Source organism: Urocitellus parryii, chromosome 8 (genome assembly GCF_045843805.1).
Source record: "Urocitellus parryii isolate mUroPar1 chromosome 8, mUroPar1.hap1, whole genome shotgun sequence".
In the NCBI taxonomy this organism is placed as follows: Eukaryota; Metazoa; Chordata; class Mammalia; order Rodentia; family Sciuridae; genus Urocitellus; species Urocitellus parryii.
The window spans coordinates 7445236-7464253 of record NC_135538.1 but is presented as its reverse complement, the minus strand read 5'-3'; the positions used below and the strand labels follow the sequence as shown (position 1 = coordinate 7464253).

The following is a 19018-nucleotide window of genomic DNA, read 5'->3' as shown; positions in this document are numbered from 1 at the left end:
TGTGACTGTCTAGGAAAACCAAAGGCTGTAATGCCTGGCACTTTGTGCCTTTAAAAAAAAAAAAAAACACCAAAACAGGCCTCCTATCTTTATCCTGCTTTGTGGGTTTGTTAGAGTAGGAAGTGAAGTACTTCCTATATAAGCCTGGGCCGCGCTGTGGCGGACTCCTGTGTTCCCCAGCCTCACACCAGGGCAGGGTCATCCTGCCAGATCAGATTTTCCCTCATTCGCGTCTGCAGCAGAGCATTGTCCATAGCAGGGGCCTGGGGGCCCTCCCTCCTCACGTGCTCTCCCCCTTCCCTGCTCTTTGCCTTCTTTCTTAGTTTAGGAGACTGGTCCAGATTTTTGAGGCTCACGGGCTGGCCATGTGAGCTGGGACGCTGAGAACAGCAAGGGTCAGTGAGGAGCGCACAGGGTCCTGAGTGTTCTGTTAGAAAACCTGGATGTGTAGGTTGGAAAGACTTGTCACCCCCTGTCTCCAAGTGTGGGTTTGTGGCTCATTCACAGCATTCCTCCTGCTGGTGACTACAGCATCTAGCTGGATGGAGTTAGCTGTATGTTGCCAACTTGTTCTTTTTTTTTTTTTAAAGGAATTAAATTACAGATTCACACATGATTATTATGACTGGTTCTGTCGTACCCGCCCGATATGCCAGTTATTCTAGGCCAGTAATACAGTGTTGAACAGCTACACGCCCATCGCCAGAACTCCAAGGCTCCCAGGGAATGAGGGAACTTGGAGATATTCCAAAAAGTGTGTGTGACAGTAAATGAGGAGGGGACAGAATGTGATGATAGTTCATTGAGTATTTTCTGTTGGAAGGGAGGAACCCAGTTTTCTGGGTTCTAAGATTTTTTTTCCTTCAAGGGATCGGGCATGTCGTACATTTTGGCCAGAGAATTTTACTCACTTTTAGTGTTAGCTGTTTTAAAAATGAAAGAACTCAACATTATGTCTTACAGTTTTACAAGCACTCAGAGGTGACATGAGAGAGAACTTTGATATTGGTGTCACAATAGCTTGAAGCCAGTCAGTGGCAGTGGCTGTGCGGCTCTCCTCACTGCCCGTCCAGGTGCAAGGCCAGAGTGCTAGCTGGTTAGATTGGCTGCAGCTCTGCTGCCCCTCGCTTGGCCTGGGCTGGCCAGTGTGGGCTTTAGGGGTGACATTGGCTGTAATGGTGCTGGGAAGGTGGAAGGCTCAGACTGTGTGCTTGGCTCCTGCCCAGGTCAAGGGTGTATCTCAGCCAAGTCAGAGCTGCCTTTTGATTGGCTGGTGTGACTTCTGCCCCTCCCCCATTTCCTGCTGGACCTGATGGTTTGTAGGACCTTCCTGGGTTGTTGATGACACTTGTCACACTCTACTATTTGGCTCAGTCAGCCTGAAGGAAGGGAGGAAGACGATGTAGAGGTTCCTTGGTGGAGTCTGCCACCATCTAGGATGCAAATAGACAGGGCTTGCTGTCCCTCCTGTGCAGGCCTGCGCGGTGCCAGGAGAGGTCGCGTAGGTGGCTGAGGTAGCACCCCTGGAGTTTGGCAACACAGACTACAGAGGAGAAAGCAGAGTTGGGCTGGCAGCAGGCAGTCTGCCCACGGGCCAGTGCAGGGCATCCAGAGGCCGGAGCTTCTCCCTGGAGGCCGCCCTGCAGGGGCCACGCCTCTGGCAGTCACCTGCCCCATGACCATGGAACGCTACACCTGAGAAGGGATTTCCATACGTGGAGATGCGTTTTTCTGTGTAATCACTGTTTTAATGAATCAGATTGCACAGCACCGGTTGGTTGCACAGCGTACTAGGAATTTGGAAATCTTCATGCCATGCAGGAATCTGTCATCTTAATGGCACTTTGTGACAAAGTCTAAACACTGAATTTTTGTGGCATGTTTTGCTAGTTTCACTGTGGTAATTCAAACTAAATACTTTTTAAAAACTGAAAATAATTCAAAGTTGAAAACAATGGGACTGTTTACCTTGGTGGTTCAGCTCTTGCCCACGGGGCTCAGACCAACCTGGATTCATTTCTGGCTTTGTCACCTCATGGCTGACCATTGGGGTCTTTGACTTCAAGCTGAGGAGCTTGAGAGATTGAAAATGGTGTCAGGGGTGGGGGCAGGTGTGGCTCAGGGTCAGGGCCCGTGGGTGAGCCTTGTCCAGTGCCTCGGTTTCCTGCTCAACCCATGGGTGAATAAAGGCAGAAATGCAGGTGACCTCCAGAGTGACCTTGGGAGCCACAGGTGGGAGTAGGTCACAGAGATTTAAGACAGAAGGGATTGGTTGGTGAGAACAGAGATCTTCCCGCCTCCATCCCAGGGTCTTCTGTTTTTACTTTATGTGAGGAACAAATGTCTGTTTTTTAGTTTTGTTTTGTTTTTAAAGTGGTTCTGCATTTGCTGGTGGTGGTTTTGGGAGGGTGATGTTGCTGTCCATGTGGTGGGGTCACAGCCACCTGGGAGATGCTCCTGGTGTGGGTGAGGTGCCCTCCAGCTGGCGCCAGAGCTGCAGATTCACAGGGCGGTGCAGGTCGCCCAGCGGTGTCGCGGGGCATGCAGTGTCTTTGACCTGGCTTGGAGCCCTGAGAGCGAGAGGGCATCAGCTAGCCAGCGGTGTACTCTGAGACGAGGTGGACCAGGGGGGATTTGGCTAGTTTTCAAAACTGGGGTCTTCGCGGGGGCTTTGGTGTTCCCTGGAGGAGGCGACTGACTTCTGCAGGGCTGGGACAGTGGGCAGTGATGGGCCACGTGTGCAGGTGGCCGGCTGCTTCCCCGGCCTTCAGCTCTCCTGCTTGCCGCCCCCGTTGATGAGCAGGGTCTTAGAAGAGCCACTGGGAAGGAGTGTTCGTTTCCAGAACATGCCAGGGGGCCTCTTGCTGTCCTGCCAGGGAGGTTGCTGGCCGTAGCAGAGACATTTAAGCCACTCTGAGCATGAGCGAGTGAAGTCGAAAGGCCACAGAGCTCTGGTATTTCTTCCAGAGCTTCGTTTCTTGTTAAAATTCACAGTTTTAATGTTACAGCTTAGTTGTCTCTTTGATCTCATGTGTTCGCTGCGTTTTCCCTGCACCACCCCAAGTCTGTATTTCGCAAGCCAAGCTAGCTTAGTCTGGCAGGACTGTCCCGGGTCCCAGCCGAGCCGCCTTGCTTGCCTGGTGGCTCCTGGAGCTGTGTCCTTTGGATGGAGGTGCTGCTTTTAGCTGTGTGTTCACTTTAAGGAGAGAATTTCTATAGACTTTTAGACCAATTTCTCAAAGGTACCATCGTGTTCTTGGTCTGATACCTTTATTCTCTGGCTCTCTCACACCATCCTAGTGCTTTGACACTTTAGTATTAATTTTTAAAGAATGATTTGTGCCTAGGCCATTCTGGTGGCTTGTACTTTAATCTGGCAAGAAATCCAGAATCATCTAGTTTCAGATATGTGGAGAAAAATGCTTAAAAAGTGCTATTAGATATTTTTATTTAAATTTATTAACTTAAAATTAAAAATTAAAGTTTATTAAATTTATGTTTGAGTTTATTATGCAGTAGCTTTTAAGACGTCTTTGCTACTTAGGGGAGTGTGTCTGCGTGACAGTCAAACCCCCCCAGGGTCTGTACCTGAGAGCGCATGATCGTCCGTGACCTCGAGTTTCCAGTGAGATGATTCCGGCCGAGTGACTGCGCCCGTCTTGGTGATGCCAGATGCCAGGCGCGTTTGTTTTGAAGCAGACACAGCGCCCACTGGCTTTAGAGTATTTCAAGTACTGACAGCCTGCAGATGCCTTGTTAGCCAGCTTAGAAATGTGCTGTGACCGTTCCTTCGTTTTTAAGTGATGTGACTCAGGTCTCAGATCCCAGCGCTTCGCTGTGTGCTGTGGTGTGTGAGTCTTGTGGAGGTCGACGGCCCTGGGAAGAGCCCGGGTGTGGAGGGCTTTAATAACCCGTCCTGCCTGCTCCCAGCACCATGTACATGTTGATAAGTCTTGAGGAAAAAAAGGAATAAAATGCAAATATGGGGCTGGGGTTGTGTCTCAGTGGTAGAGGCTTGCCTAGGTGGTAGAGGCTTGCCTAGGTGGTAGAGGCTTGCCTAGGTGGTAGAGTGCTTGCCTAGGTGGTAGAGTGCTTGCCTAGGTGGTAGAGTGCTTGCCTAGGTGATAGAGGCTTGCCTAGGTGGTAGAGTGCTTGCCTAGGTGGTAGAGTGCTTGCCTAGGTGGTAGAGTGCTTGCCTAGGTGGTAGAGTGCTTGCCTAGGTGCGTGAAGTACTGGGTTTGATCCCCAGCACCACATTAAAAATAAATAAGTAAAAACAAATAAAAGTATTGTGTCCATCTGCAACTAAAATATATTAAAAAATGCAAACATAAAAAGAATCGACTGAAACCAGGCAGCTGCCTAGGATTCCTGATTTCCAGGTGACCAGGACGATGTTCCTTGTTTTACTCCTTTCCATTTCTCTGCTTCCCAAACACATACTTTTTACAGTCACCTTATGTAAACATCACTCTGCAGAAACAGCAGTGTGTTTCTGGTTTTAAAGAAGAGCATAGAATTTTAGGTGCTATGTGGATTTTTTTTTCTTTCTTTCTTTTTGCAGTACTGGGGATTGAATCCAGGGCTCGCACATGCTAGGCAAGCACTTCACCCCAAAGCTGCATCCAGCCCATTTTATTTTATTTTGACATAGGGCTTGCTAAGTTGCCCAGACTGGCCCTGAACTTGCCATCTTCCTGCCTCAGCCTCTGGATTAGCTGGGATCACAGGTGTGCACCACTGTCCTCAGCCTGGGTGAATTTCTTTAGGGTGGATTCCGACTGGTTGACTCATTTAAAATTATACCTTTAGGTATCTGTCATGTGCTTAGGACTGTCAAGTACTTTAAGGAGGCCATGTTGAGGTTTTTAATCTACTGACTAGTAATTGGAAAAACTTAGTCATGGCTCCTCAATAAAGGATTAACTTTTTTTTTTCTGTAATTAACCATAATTAATAATAAAAAATTCACTAATACTTCACAAATAAAAACTTGAGCTTAAGCTTTTCAGGAAAAATTCAGTGTTGAGTGGCCTTCCTTTACTTGAGGTATTAAATCAGGCCCCTGCCTGACAGAGTGGGTGTGTCTCCCACCTCCTTGGTCTCACCCATTGCCAGCCGCTGTCCCCTGCCCGCTTGGCTGGGTTCTGTTCTGTGCGTGTGGTAGGTTCCCTGCCTTAGCACCTTGCAGTGGCCGGCCGTCTGCCTGGTGTGCTCCTCCTTCCCTGGGGTTGGTCCTGCTGGTCAGGTCCCTGCCGTTTCAGAAGACCCCCCAGTCTGCAGCTGCTCACGTGCTCCCACATTCTGGTGCCCCAGGTGGGATTGTTCTGAGTGTTCTGGAATATGCAGTCCAGCAGGCCAGGGACCTTTGTCTTTCTGGTTCAAGAAATACTTGGGGGAACCAGGGAGTAAGGGTGGCCCAGGGCAGGGAAGAATCCTGTGTGGGCGGTTTTCTCTGGGCTGGGTGATCCGCTGGGGATTTTCTCAGGTTTGATCCTCCTCACTCCAGGAGGCAGCTGAGCTCTCACTGATGTAGAAGTGGAGTTGAGTAACTGCTGTCAAACCTGTGGTCACCCCGAGGCTGGGCACTCAACAACCTGTTTTTCAGGTTGGTAGCAGTTCCCTGGCCAAAGCCTGCTGGGGACATGGTATTGCCTGTGTGTGCTTGCCTCCCCTGGCTGCTGGGAGGTGGATCGGATTGCTCCCCAGACAGAGGTTCACGGGGTGCCTGGTGCCTTGTTTGCCACTGACCCCAGAAGGCTGTTTGGTTCCTCTGTTGCTGGACAAGGCTATGTGGGAGACATTCTAGGCTCAGAGGGTGCGTGGGGTGTGGTTTTGTGCTGAGTCACTGCTCCAGAGACAGGGTGCAAAGCTCTGGAAGTGGCTGCTTGTGTGAGCCAGCTCTTCCTCTCATCAGAGGGCACTGCAGCAGGGGTGAGCTGCAGGTGAAGGCTGGTGGTCTCACCCACCCTCGCATCTCGGAAGGCCGGGCCTTGGCAGTCTCCCTGAACTAAAGGCAATCAGGTGTTCTGCATTCTGCAAGTAAGTTTTTAGACCCTGTCCTCCCTTTCTCTTCCTGCCTTTGCTGGGGAGTTGGTTGCATTTGACAAAACACACACACCCTTCTCCCAGGGAGGAGCAGAGAAGAGGATAATTGGACAGAGGTGACAGCCAGCTGTTTTGTTCCCTGTGCAGGTGCATTGGCCATCAGGTCCTTCTGGAGCAGCTTGCCTGGCTCTGAGGGCCAGGGAGTGCAGACACTCCAGAGAGTGGGCCTCAGCCGACTTCCTCCCCCATGGAGTCGGGTCGGTGGGTCGTTGCAGCTTATGCTTCCAGTTCAGATCTGCACTGTGACTGTACAAGGTCACATCAGAAGGAGGACTGTCTTCCATGCCAGAACTGGTTTTAACTATTTTTTTTTTTAAATACTGCAAAAACTAAAAAGTTAGGTAGCCAACATTCACTTGGCTTCTCAGCATTTTGGGCCATTGGAAAAGTCACTCCCTTACAGTTGGTGTGATTCCCCAGCAGTGATCATCTTACTGGTCGATTTTAGTCTTGGTGGTTGTTAGGTCCTGTGGTGGCTCCAAGGAGATCTTCCCAGAGAGAGGTGATATTTAGGGGTTTCTGCTCTGACTTCTTTTCAACTTAACATACTTGGCTTCAGCATTTTGGTTAAAGAAAGTATCTTCTAGTTTGTGGTTGTTTAAGCAAGTGTGACTTGAAAGCTAAATAAGAGAAGTTTAATTGTTGGCAAATCAATGACAAGTTGTTTTTTTCTTCCTTTCTAGTTTTATATGGGAAGCTGTTGATACCAAAAATAGCATACTTTATAAAATCAGCATCTGTGGAAATGTGGACATTGGTCAGTGTGGGCCGTCCAGTGCTGTTTGTATGTACGACTTGAAGACCGGCATCTACCGCTCAGTGGGTAAGTATAAGCGACTGCAAGATGCCCTGGTGGCGGGACATCAGTTCACAGATGGCTTCATGTTGAGGGCAGTGTGTGATGTAGCTGGGTCCACAGCTGAGTAGTTTATAGTACTTTCATTGTATGTTTTATAATAGTTAAAGTGCCATGTCCCCTAGGAGATGATAAGATTAGGTTCCCTCCGTCTAGTGGATCTAGTGGATCGTATGAAAACAACAGTTGGGGAGAATTATGCAGATGTGTATTTAATGCAGAAAGATGCTTCCTGCAGGGCTCTCCCTTCCCACCTGCGTTCTTCTTGCACCATCTCCACTTGCCCCCGTGCGTCTGGTTCCTGTCGTCCAGCTCCCTCCCTTGCGCCCTTCGTCCTTCTTCTCTGGTGTCTGATTCTTGGGTGGTGCGTCCTCTGGTTGCTGGCCTTAGGCTTACATTAAAAATTAAATAATCCTGAGGAGTGCCACCTTTCCTTTCTTGGGCTCATGTCATTTCCCCAAATTACTTTTTGGGTCAGGATCCCTTTCCTGTTGAGGGTTGTGGGTCCCCGTGGATCGACAACTCTGCCAGGTCACATGGAGTGGGGTTATGGCAGATGCCCATAGGAGGGGACACAGTGTGGTCTCCGAGGTGACTTTTGACCAAGGCAGTTCAGATGACAGGTGCTGTTCTGTCATGAGGAACAGTGGTGGAGTGGAGACTGTGGTGTCTTGAGCAGGGTCCAGCAGTAGTCAGAAGAGGGTGCTGGGCGGTGTTTGGGTCTGGGGCGAGGGCTTACTGTGGCCGTCTGTTAAGAGATGCAGATAAAGAGGTGCAGGTCTCCTGGGAGGGCCGACTGTTCCATTTCCCTCAGCTGAGGACAGGCGGGAGGGCTCTGAGGCCCGGGATGGACAGCTGAGCCAGACCTGGTTGTGCTGGATCCCCGGGTCAGACCAGTTGTGTTACTTGGTGGTCTGTGTAGACAACTTGGGGGAAGATTGCCCGTTTCCTTATTGGGATCTTTTGATGATTCAGAGAGACCATGAGTGAGCCTGTTGGCCAGTGGTGTTTAGGTTTCAGAAAGGGGAAAATGTAGTTTTACTCTTGACTTTGTTTCTAATACTAGCGTATAATATTTTTGGCTAATGGAAGTGTGTCTGGCAGTTGGGGGCAGCGAAGTGCAGTGTCTATACCATGCCTGACACAGGTGCAGAAAGGCCACCAGGGGGATGCTTGTGAGATGGGTGTTGCTGGAAAAATCAGAGATCAGGTTCTGTAGGCTGGGAAAGGCAGGAAGGAGGTGGTAGTTTCTGGAAGGTGTTGGATCCTTTATAGATTCTTGGTGATAGTGATGGAGAGGTGATTTTACAGGGGGGGGGGTAGTTTGCTCAAGGGAGAGACCCAGGCAGCTAGATGAGTCAAATCTAAGTTATGGTTGAGGCTCATGATTTGAATCAGCAGTTTCCAGGGTCCTGTTTCACCTGTGGACGTACACGACAGATACCTTTTCCGGAGCCTCAGACTCCCTGAGAGAGTGAGGACGTGTACCTTTAGCCCAGAGGTAATTGCTCCTTTTCTTCAGCTAGGGAAAGCAAATCACATTCATGAATGAGAGTGACGTGGATGTTAGCATAGGGGTAATCTGAATAAATGTAATTTTACTATTGGAGTGAACAATAAAAACAGCATTTGTTTGCATTTAGGTGTCAGGTCTCATGTGTTTAAATAAAACATTTCATTTATTCAGCAGCCTTTTGAAGTAAGTGATTTCATATCCCTCATCTTATAAATGAAGATACTGGAGCCTAAAGTAGATAGACAACTTGCCACGTGTTATGCAGCGATGGCTGTGAGTGCTGACAGGCCACCCTGGGGCTGGGTGCTTACTCAGGGCTGTGTCCCAGAGTTCAGGTGTGCACCAGACCGGTAACAGCTAGAATGGGAATGGGGGGAGGTATGCACTACCCTGAGGAGCAGCGTGAGACTAGCTTATGATTTTGCTAGAAAGCAAAAAAGGTGAACTTTCCAAACAGCCACAAAAGCTGGCTCCACAGTAGGTCAAGAGGAGCTGTGCCTGGCACGGGGCACAGCCTGAAACCCCGTGAGGGAGGGAAGGAAGGAAGCCGGGGCAGGAGGATTGCAAGTTCAGAGGCAGCCTCAGCAACTAGGGTGTGGAGGCGCCAGTACATCTGCCCCAGGTCAGCGCCCTTGTCCATCTTCTTTTTAGAGCGCCAGCCTATTCAGATGGGCCTCTGGGAGCTCAGCCCAGGCCTGGAGGCCTTGTGTGGGGACAGGAGGCATTCATGGGCTCCCCAAGGTGGGGCAAGCCCCTGCCTTGCCCTGGAGCTTGATCTTGCACTGCTTCCTAGGCGGCCTGTCCCCAGCCTCAACCCATACTCCAGTGCCTGTTGCTCCGTCCATCTCCACCTGGCTTCCTAGCCCGCCCCACATTCCCGGGTCACACCCCTGACCTCGCCCAAGTCCTCTACCCTGTCTCCCTCAAGCTTGGCCACAAAATCCTCCGCCTCCCCCATGCTGCTCACCTCCTGGGTTCACCCACTCCCATGCCCTGTCCCAACCCCGCCCACCACCCTGCCACTGCCTCAGCTCTGGAAGCCTCGGCCAGGATGGGCTGTGTGCTCTTTGCATGAGCTGGTCAGGAAAAATATTCTGCAACAGAAGGACGTCGGGCAGACCTTTGCACTGATGGAGGCACAAGAAAGAACTGCCCTATTGTGAGCCCCTTACTGTGGGCTTTCCTAAGGGGTTGACCTCTTGCTCACTGGCATCTTATTTCACCCTCTGCCCTCTTCAGCCTCTCCCGCACTTGCCTCCCCAGGGCCTCAGTCAGGAGAATGAGGGGTTAAACCAGCTCTAATCTGAGTTCATGTCATGTTCATTGTTAATCTAGGGAGGAACCTTGACCTTTTCCTTCTTGAAAATCAGGTGGTTTTGTATACTACAGTGAAACCCACCTAACAAAAGGAGGATCTTGACAGCAGCCATCATCTGCTCCCCCTGCACACTTCCCTGTTCCTCTATTGGGAATAGTCATTAGTTCACATCCTGTATTTAGACGATTTTATTGCTATGTACTGTATCCAAAAAATTTTTACTCTTATTTCTAGAAAAACTAGGTATGTATGTTATTAATGTTATTTAAAACTATACCGTTTGCTATGCATAACTTTTTGGGACTTATGATAATAGTAATAGTGTGTTGCCAAAATATCCCTGGTGTTCACTGTGGTCTGCCACTTCTTACTGCTGCAGTATTTTGTAGTGTGTGTCTACAACAGCGCACTTACCCACTCTTCTCCTCAAGAGGCTCTGGGTTGTTTCCAGGTTTTGGCTATGGTGAAGAGCAGTAGATAATCTTTCACATTTCTTGTTACAGATAGTTATGTAAGCATGACATTCCTTTGTGTGTATGCATACCCTAGGCTGTTATAGCTCAGCCATGGTACAAGAGCATCCAATCTTAGGACAAATTGTCCTGCTAACTAAATAATGGTCATACTAATTTACATTTCCACCAGCAACATAGGAGAGCCCTGGATCATCGTACTTTCAGCTCAGTGTTTAATTTTTGCTAACCAGGTAGCTGTAAACGATATGTCATGTGACCTGATCTGTAGTTACTTGGTGGCCAGTGGTACTGAACTCCCCTTCCTATCTATTGATGGATGGTTCTTTTATGTCAGATAGTGCCCTGTCCATTTTACATTGGTTGTTCTCTGGATGTGACCTGTCTTTTCTCTCTGGAAGCTTAGAATTTTCTTTGCCTTTGATGTCAGAACTCACTGTGACTAGATAGTGGCTTTCCCTTTTCTCTCCTCCTTGGTGTGCTCTCAGCTATAGGTAATTCATTGTGTATTTTCTTAAATTATTTAAAAAATTGTGTGTGATTGTAGGTGATGTTATTTATTTATTTATTTTTGATACCGGGGGTTGAACCCAGGGGTGCTTGACCCCTGAGCAACATCCCCGCCCTTTTTTACCTTTTATTTTGAGATCAGGTCTCATGAGGTTCCTTAGGGCCTTGCTGAATTGCTGAAGATGGCTTTGAACTTGAAGCTCTCTCTCAGCTTCCTGAGTCCCTGGGATTACAGGCGTGTGCCACAGTGCCTGGCTGTATGTGGATGTTCTTGATGTTAGTTCTTTGCCAGTCTGTGGATCTTCTAGTTTATAACTTATTTGGTTCCTTTAGGCTAGTTTTTGGATAAATTTCCTAAGAGTTAATTTTGCCTATTCAGATGGGCCTCCATTGTACTCTTAAGAAATCTTTGCCCACATTAAGACATGAAAGGTATTTTCTACAGTTTTTAAAGCCTGATTTTTAATGTTTTTCAATCCATTTAGAGTTGGTTTTTGTATACACTGGTAAGCGGGATCCGGTTTTGTCTCTGTCTTGTGGATGACCATTTTGTTCCCAGGGCCATTTATTGAGTAGCCCCCCACTTCCTCTGCAGGACTTCCTCCTAATAAAAGTTTGACATACAGGTGTGTCTCTGTGCTCTTTGGTCTGTTGGCCTCTTTTCTAGTCTGTTGGTCAGTTTACATATTCCTGTACCAACCCTGATTTTATGTAGTTTATTCTGAATTATCACAGCAATGTCCCAGACAAACCCAGACACAGTCACCCTATTTACAGGCCTTTCTAAAAAATCGTCCTTTCTAAAATGCATGTGCATTGAGAAGCATTAAAGGATTTGAGTTATACATTTTATTTATGTTTTTGAAGATAACATTGGTCGAAGATGAATGGGGAAGGGTGATGGTGAGGGACAAGATAAGGGTGAAGGCACGGGGACCAATTAGGCTGTGGCACGAGGTGGTAGAGTTGGAGAAATGTGGATGGGTTTGAAGTGAGGGACAAGCAGCTGAACTTTCTGATGTTCGAAGGTAGTAGAGGCTGGAGACAGGAGTCAGGTTGTGTCTGGGCCTGATTGAACACCTAGCCGGGGCGGGATGCCATTCCTGAGGTGGAGAATTCTGAGCAGGGATGATTTTGCAGGTTTATGAGCTTTCAGATAAATGGTAGTGCTGCTTTCAGTTTGCTTCTCCTTGGAAATAGCTTTGTGGTTCTGTGTGTTTCATAGCCTGCTCATTCTCTTTCCAAACAGGCGACTCTCTTTTGAAAAGTGCAACCAGGTCACTTCTGGAATTCAACACGACCCACAGCTGTGGTCAGCAAGGCACAGGCCACAGAATCCAGAGCAGCATCACCTTCCTGTGTGGGAAAACCCTGGTGAGTGGGAGGTCAGGCCGAGGGAAATGGCCAAGGCGTTTCTGAGTATCATTTTAGGATTTAAAGCTATGACTGCTGCATCTTCAGGCCCATGAGCTCTCACCTGAAGACCTCTGAAAACAGAGCCAGGGCTGTTCACTTTGGATCAGCCTCTGGGCTGCACTGTTCCTCACACTGAGATCTGAAAAGAATCTGTTAGCAGCAGCATGAACTGGGAAGGTTTAGGTTACAGAGTAAGCTTCTGCTCTTTAATGTCCCTTAAGAATCCCGTGTTCACGGGGCAAGAATCAGAATTGTGAAGAGCTCTTTGGTTTACCTGTGGGCTGTCGAGGTTAATCTCTCCTGAGTGGCATGTCTCACGGGTGTCATGGTTGGCCAGTCTGGAGTCAGCGCTGGTCAGTCTGGCAGGAGGAGCTGGTCAGAGATGGGAGTCGGTGGGTGTGCTGACTGTGTCAGGAGGCTCCTCACAGGAGCCTTTTCCTAGGAAGCATGAGGTCACACTTTCCGCCTGACTTTGCTGGCGTTTGGTTCAGAGCACATTTGGAGTTTGGGAGTAGAAGACCCTGAGGATCGCGTCCCGGGAGCTTGCTGTGCTTGCGTGGTGGGGCGGTGGGGCAGTTGTGGACTGGTTACACTCAGATTCCAGCAAAATTTCAGGAAGCCTGTGTCTCCAAATTTCTCCATGTGGGAACTTCTTGATGACCTAGTTTGACCAAAGCTGTTGTATCCCCTGTTTTCTTCTGTATTGCTAGTAGCCTTTACTGTGCTCTCTCTTTAAAAAAGAAACTATATAGTACGGTAACAGTTTTTTCCTTTTTTTAAAATAGGGAACTCCTGAATTTGTAACTGCCACAGAGTGTGTGCATTACTTTGAGTGGAGGACCACTGCAGCCTGCAAGAAAGACATCTTTAAAGCTAATAAAGAGGTAACAGAATTTAAGATCAATGATTGTGAAGTCTCTTCTGGGGACCTTTAGGATTTGAAATACTGATCCCAACCTTTTGGGGTGAAAAAAATCTTATAAGGTTATCCCACCATAAAAGGTGTAGTCATTATCACAGCGAAGTCGGGACAGAGGGCACGAGCTTTATTAAGATCGGCATTTGAATAGAGACACCGTGTGATTTGATTGTAAAGACTTTTCTGAGTGGTTCTTATTTTTATGATAGGGCATTTAAAATGTCACGGATTGTGATGTTTTGGTCTAGATTGGAACTAGACCAACTCACCCATTTAAGGCAACTCAGTTCCTAGTTTTTGGAGCTGTGTAATGAAGTAAGCTATGCCACATGGTTGGGACTGGGTTAAATTATTTACTCTTCCCACAGGAGCCTTGCTAACAGCTTGTCCTGTTGAGATAACTGATTCTTCTCACACTTTTCTGTTAGTGTTTTTTTTCTTTTTGGTGCTGGGGATTGAACCCAGGGGTGCTTTACCACTGAGCTTCGTCAGACCCAGTGTTATTTTCTGTTTTGAGGCAGGGTCTTGATAAGTTGCCCAGGCTGCCCTTCAACTTAGAATCTTTCTGCCTTAGTCTCCTGTCACCAGGATGACAGGTGTGCACTGCTGCACCTGGCTAGCTTTTTGTTCTCAAGGATCAGAGACTGTTGAGAGCTGGTCACTTGCAGATGGCTTGATCAATACTTTTTACTGGCAGCCTAATATCAGAGTTTAAGAAAGGGCAAAAAAAGATGTTTGTTTTTTAAAAATTCAAGTGACAAATAATAGATTATCACTGATTTTTCAGTTAAAACCATCTGTTGAAGAAGACAGTGACGTGGAGGAGGCAAGGTTGCCTCCAGAAGAGAGCCTAAAGAGTGCTCAGTGAGAAAAACGTTAAAGTGGATTAAGAGTGATATTTGGGAGGTTTAAACTTCATTAAAGTTTTAAAACTTAAGCTGTTGGACAGTACACCGTCGGTGGCAGGAGAAGCATCTCAAAGCTGAAAGCCACTTGGGGGTGGTCATCAGAAAGCATCCAGTTGGCTGGCCCTGTCTGCTCTCCCACGAGGCCCTAGCCCTCTTTTGCCCATGGTGCCCATGGTGGTGTTCTGCTGAGTGCCCCCTTACCCTGCCTTGCCAAGCTGACTGTGTGTTTCTTTGCCTGTGAAACAGTTACTTTCCAAACCACCATGCTCTAGCTCATCGGCCGAGCAAGAATTTTCTTTTACATTTTTATAGGGTTTTGAACAAAAAAGAATATGTGAGGGCGATCTGTGTGGCCCACAGAGCCTGAGATATACCCCGTGGCCCTTGGCGGGAAGAGTGTGCCGGTCTCTGTGCTGAGCAGTTTTGCCGGTAGGCTGGAGGGGGTGCAGTCTGTGTTTTTGTCCGTGCCCTTTAATTTCTGTCAGTCCATATGAAGACCTGAGAGAAACAATTGCACTTCTCAGTTGTCCGCAGGTGTGGGTGGCCGCTGGGGCCTTCCTCATTTGGCGTTCGTCGTTGAGAGCCCGTCTGGACGGAGCAGTCAGAATTCTGTTAGGTTTGCAGGTGGTTCTTGCTTTTAGGGAGCCTGTGGGCTCACGGTGCAGAGACCTGCCCTCCTGGCTCACCTGTTTCTGCTGTAGGGGTGGCTTTATTAGATGCGAAGACTGGAGAGCACAGTGACTGCTGAAAGTGTCCCACTGTCACCCGTAGCAGATCTTAATAAGGCTCGTGCCCTCTGTCCTGACTTCACTGTGATAATGGCTACCCCTTTTATGGTGCATGTGAAACATTCACCATCCTTCAAAACATCTCCGGCTGGTTTAGTGTCCCAGTCGTCCATCTCCAGTCTGTTGGCGGCTCGCAGTCTTTGCGAGTTTTGCACTGTCACTTGCAGAGAGAGCTGACGGGCCTTCTTATGGGAATCCCAAACAGCCCTTTAGAACTGCATGTACTGTAACGATTGCTCAGCGGATCCTGGGAGTGGTTTTTAAGATAATTATTCCCTTAAAACAACTGAATATGTACGTCCCCTACGCTAACACCCTCAGAGGCATAAATTGCAGCACTAGCATCTCAGAGTTCTCGCTCGTTTTATAAGTAAGATCAAGAGGCGTGGAACAGTACCGGCCACGCTGTCAGAGTGGGTTTGAAGCTGGCAAACAGCCTCTCCCAGCTGGGACATTCCAGCCTTCTGAATGTCCCCTTAGCTCTTTACAGTGAGGTCAGAAGCGGGAGCAACCCAGTAGCCTCCGTGTCCGGCTAGTCCCTCAACCTCTGGGAGAGTGAGACAGCCTGAAGTTGCTGGCTGCCCTGAGTGGGGGTCCGCAGGTCTTCCGACTCAGACTCCTCCAAGAGTTGTGGTGAAATGGGTCTCGTCTCAGAACCAGGGATTCTTCCCAGGGTGGCCCCTGTCTTGCGCTCTTGCCACATGCCGTCTTGCTCCCTTGACTCATAGAGGTTTCCTGCGCTATCCAGCCAGCCCACTCACTCTCCTTGGCAGTGAATGTTTTTGTATGACCTTGCTGTTGGTTGACAAGCTTTAGATTTGCAGGACTGGGGACATGTGTGGTTGCTTTTTCCTGAAACTCAATTGTGATTGGCAATAGTAGCCTTTTCTTTTGCCTTTCTGGGGGATTGAGCGGTCAGCTGGGCAGGGCTTGTGTGCCTGCTTACTTCCAGCTGGGGTTGGAGAGGCCTCCTGCCTCCTCCCACCACAGCCTTTATCAACGGGATCCTTCTGTCTGAGGAGCCTGTCAGGTGGGAGATTTTACTCTAGGGATCTGGTTGGCAGGAGTCCCGTGCCCCCAGGCTGTGTGGAGGTGAAGTTGTGTGATACACTCCCTTAGCTGTCCATGAAATCTCTGGAATCTGGCCTGCCAGGGGAAGGTCAGTGGTCTGAAGCTTTCCTGCAGGTTTGATAGCATCTTTCTAGGAAAACTTGAAAGCTAAATATTAAGCAGTTAACTTTTGTACTTAGACCTGTTTGTGAATTGCATCAGTCTGAAGATAAGATCTTAGGGAATTTATCCATGGAAAGTTAACAAAGCTAAATACTTTGAGATGATCACAGAACACTGAGAACATGGATTTTTAGAATATTCTTTGGGACAATTAAAATGATGCCAGTGGGGCTGGGGATGTGGCTCAAGGGGTAGCGCGCTCACCTGGCATGCGTGCAGCCCGGGTTCGATCCTCAGCACCACATAGAAACAAAGATGTTGTGTCCCCCGAAAACTAAAAAATAAATATTAAAAAAAAACTTCACTCTCACTCTCTCTCTTTAAAAATAAAATAAAATGAAATAAAATGATTCCAGTATATTATTTTGAAAATAAAACTTCTGAGAGTATTTCAAATGAAGTCTTGACGGTGGATGGTGTTCCCTTAGTGACGGGGCCTTTTCTACTCCTGGCTGCATCTCTGGGCTTGCGTGCTTTGCTTCAGAGTGACAGAACACTTAAAGCACAGGTCTGCCAACTGTAATGGGTTCCTTGACATTTTAAAAATAAAAAGCCATTAATTCATGGAGATGAGAGTGTGGTAATAAATCTAGAATTGGTAAGGGTGACTGAAGACTCCCGGAGGAACGGAGCTCCATGTTTTATCCAGCAGACATTGGCACAGCTCCTGTTGTGTTTTTGGCATCGTCCTGAGCTAGGTGAGGGTTACTGCCCGAGACAGAGCCTGCCTTCAAGAACCCACATTCTATGGGAGGAAGCCGACAGGTCAGCAGATGGCCAGCAGTATCTGGTACCTGCGCCTCTGCGCCATGAAGAATGAGCCTGAGTGAAGCCATGGAGGTGGAGATCCATGTTTTAGATAAAGATTTCAGAAAGGCCTAGTAAGCTAGGTGGTGACATTACTCAGAGTGAATGAAGTGAGGGTGAGAGCTGGTCAGCATCTGGCTTCCAGGGCCACCAGGAGGCTTGCCTTTTGTGTGGAGTGAGAGGAGGGCCTTTGAGTTTTGGATTTCATCCTCTGTGTAAGGGGAAGCTACTTGGAGCAAGGAGTGATGTGGCCTGATTTCCCTCTGAAAGATTGGGCCTGGGCCGCATCAAAGCCAGAAGCTGGGGACCAGCTGGGGACCGGCAGGAGACCTGGTGTCTGTACAGGGTGGTGATGGTGGACGTGGAGAGAGAGCTAGGTCCAGGGCTTAGTTTGAAGGTGGAACTGGCAGAACTTGCCAGTGGTTGGATTGAGAATGTGAGAGGAAGCGAGGGGTGGGTGTGGTTCAGTTTTGGCCTGGACAGCTGGCTTAGTGACTGTCCCATTTACTGGGACCATTGGGGTAAGAGCATGTGTGGGGAGATATCCAAGCCCCATTTTAAATATGTGGAGTTTCAAACGCACGTGTGCGTCCTGGGCCGCCAGGGAGGATGGCGGGTGCAGGCACTTGCTCAGACGCACATGTGCTGCAGCAGTAGCTGCACGTGCAGTGACTCAGCCAGGCCTTGCAGTAGCCCTGTGGACAGTCTCTTGTTCCCATGTGACATGTGGGGAAACGGAGGCACAGAGGTCGGTTTGCACCTGGTCGTACTGTCAGCATCAGGTTTGAACCTGAGCGTTCTTGGGTCTGTGCTTAGAAACTCGGCGTCTCTTGTGGGCTCCATAAATCAGAAGTGGGAGAGGCATAGTCTGGGGTCATCTGCAGGTGTGTAGAGCCATTCAGGGGGACACCGAGAGGGTGAGTGTACACAGGGACCACGAGGTCGGATACACAGCTGTATAGCACCTCTGTTTAGACCTGTGTCGGAGGACCCTGAGGAATGTCCCAGGAGGCCGAGAGGTGGGGCAGAAGGAGGCCAGGTGCCTCTTGCCCAGGAAGCAAAAGGCAGAAACAGCTTCTGGGGGTGGCCGGGGCCGGTAGTGCTGCTTGTCGTTGGAGGGGAGTGAGGGGACTCTGAAACAGCGTCAGGTGCAGCAGCAGGGGAGGGGTGTGCCTGAGCAGGCGTGACGCTGTCGCTGTGGGAGGGGAAGCACCTCCGTGACGGTGTTCAGGAGAGAGCGGAGGTGCGGGGAGGTGCTGAACAGGGACGTCCAGGAATTCTGCTAAAACTTCAGAAGCACATGGGAGCTGAGCGGGAAAGAGACAGGGAGGACGCCCACGGTGGGCATCATAGCCTGCTGAGCGGTGACCAGTGGGGAGGGCCACTGTCCGCCTTTGCTCTGTCCCCCTTTTCCTCAAGGGTGGTTGTGGCCCGATGGGCTCAGGGATGGAGACCCTGTTGTGTGACGCAGTCCCCAGGCGTGTGATGACGAGTTTCATGCTGACCCCTCTCCCCTCTTCCAGGTGCCGTGCTACGTGTTTGACAAAGAGTTGAAGAAGCATGATTTAAATCCGCTCATCAAGATAAGTGGTGGCTACTTGGTGGACGACTCTGATCCGGACACTTCTCTGTTCATCAATGTCTGTAGGGACATAGGTGAGAACCTCAGTGGGCGTGAGGGGCTGGTGGTTGAGATTACCTGAAAGGCTGTACCTCCTTTGTTCCAAGTTGGACATGGTGTCGCCAGCTAGGCCCTGCAAGAGAGCTCTCCTCCCATCTGTGTCCTCTTGGCCAGCCCCACCGCGTGTCCCCAGAGAGCACTGCCCCTGGTCTGTCCAGGCTGTTCCTCTGACCTGCTCTTCTCTCTGCCGCACTTTACACCGAGGGAGTGTTGGTCAGCCTGCCGGGGGTGCCCAGGTCCCGTGGCTTTGAGTGGCACGCTTGGTAAAAGGGACCATGGGGTGACAAATACTTGGGCCACTTGATCCTGGGGTGTGTTGGGGCTCTGGCTTCTTTGTGTCTCCCTTTGTAGTGTCAGAATGAGTGTGAGGAGCATGGTGTCTTTACCAAGTTACCTGAAGCCTGTGCGTAGATGGCCTGTATCTGACGAGGGCCGTGGACTTGACTGAGCCTGAGAGGCAGCCGTGCACTGTCCGCTCCGTGTCC

The 19018-nt window shown here is 49.2% G+C and overlaps 1 protein-coding gene across 1 annotated transcript in view; it reads left to right on the top strand.

The window, feature by feature from the left end:
• Positions 1–19018, top strand: part of Igf2r (insulin like growth factor 2 receptor) — a 94812-nt gene that overhangs the window by 10721 nt on the left and 65073 nt on the right. Inside the window, exons 2-5 of the mRNA XM_026393164.2 lie at positions 6792–6931; positions 12031–12155; positions 12983–13081; positions 18376–18508. Of these exons, the coding sequence (XP_026248949.2) occupies positions 6792–6931; positions 12031–12155; positions 12983–13081; positions 18376–18508 (497 nt within the window). The remainder of the gene's footprint in view (positions 1–6791; positions 6932–12030; positions 12156–12982; positions 13082–18375; positions 18509–19018) is intronic.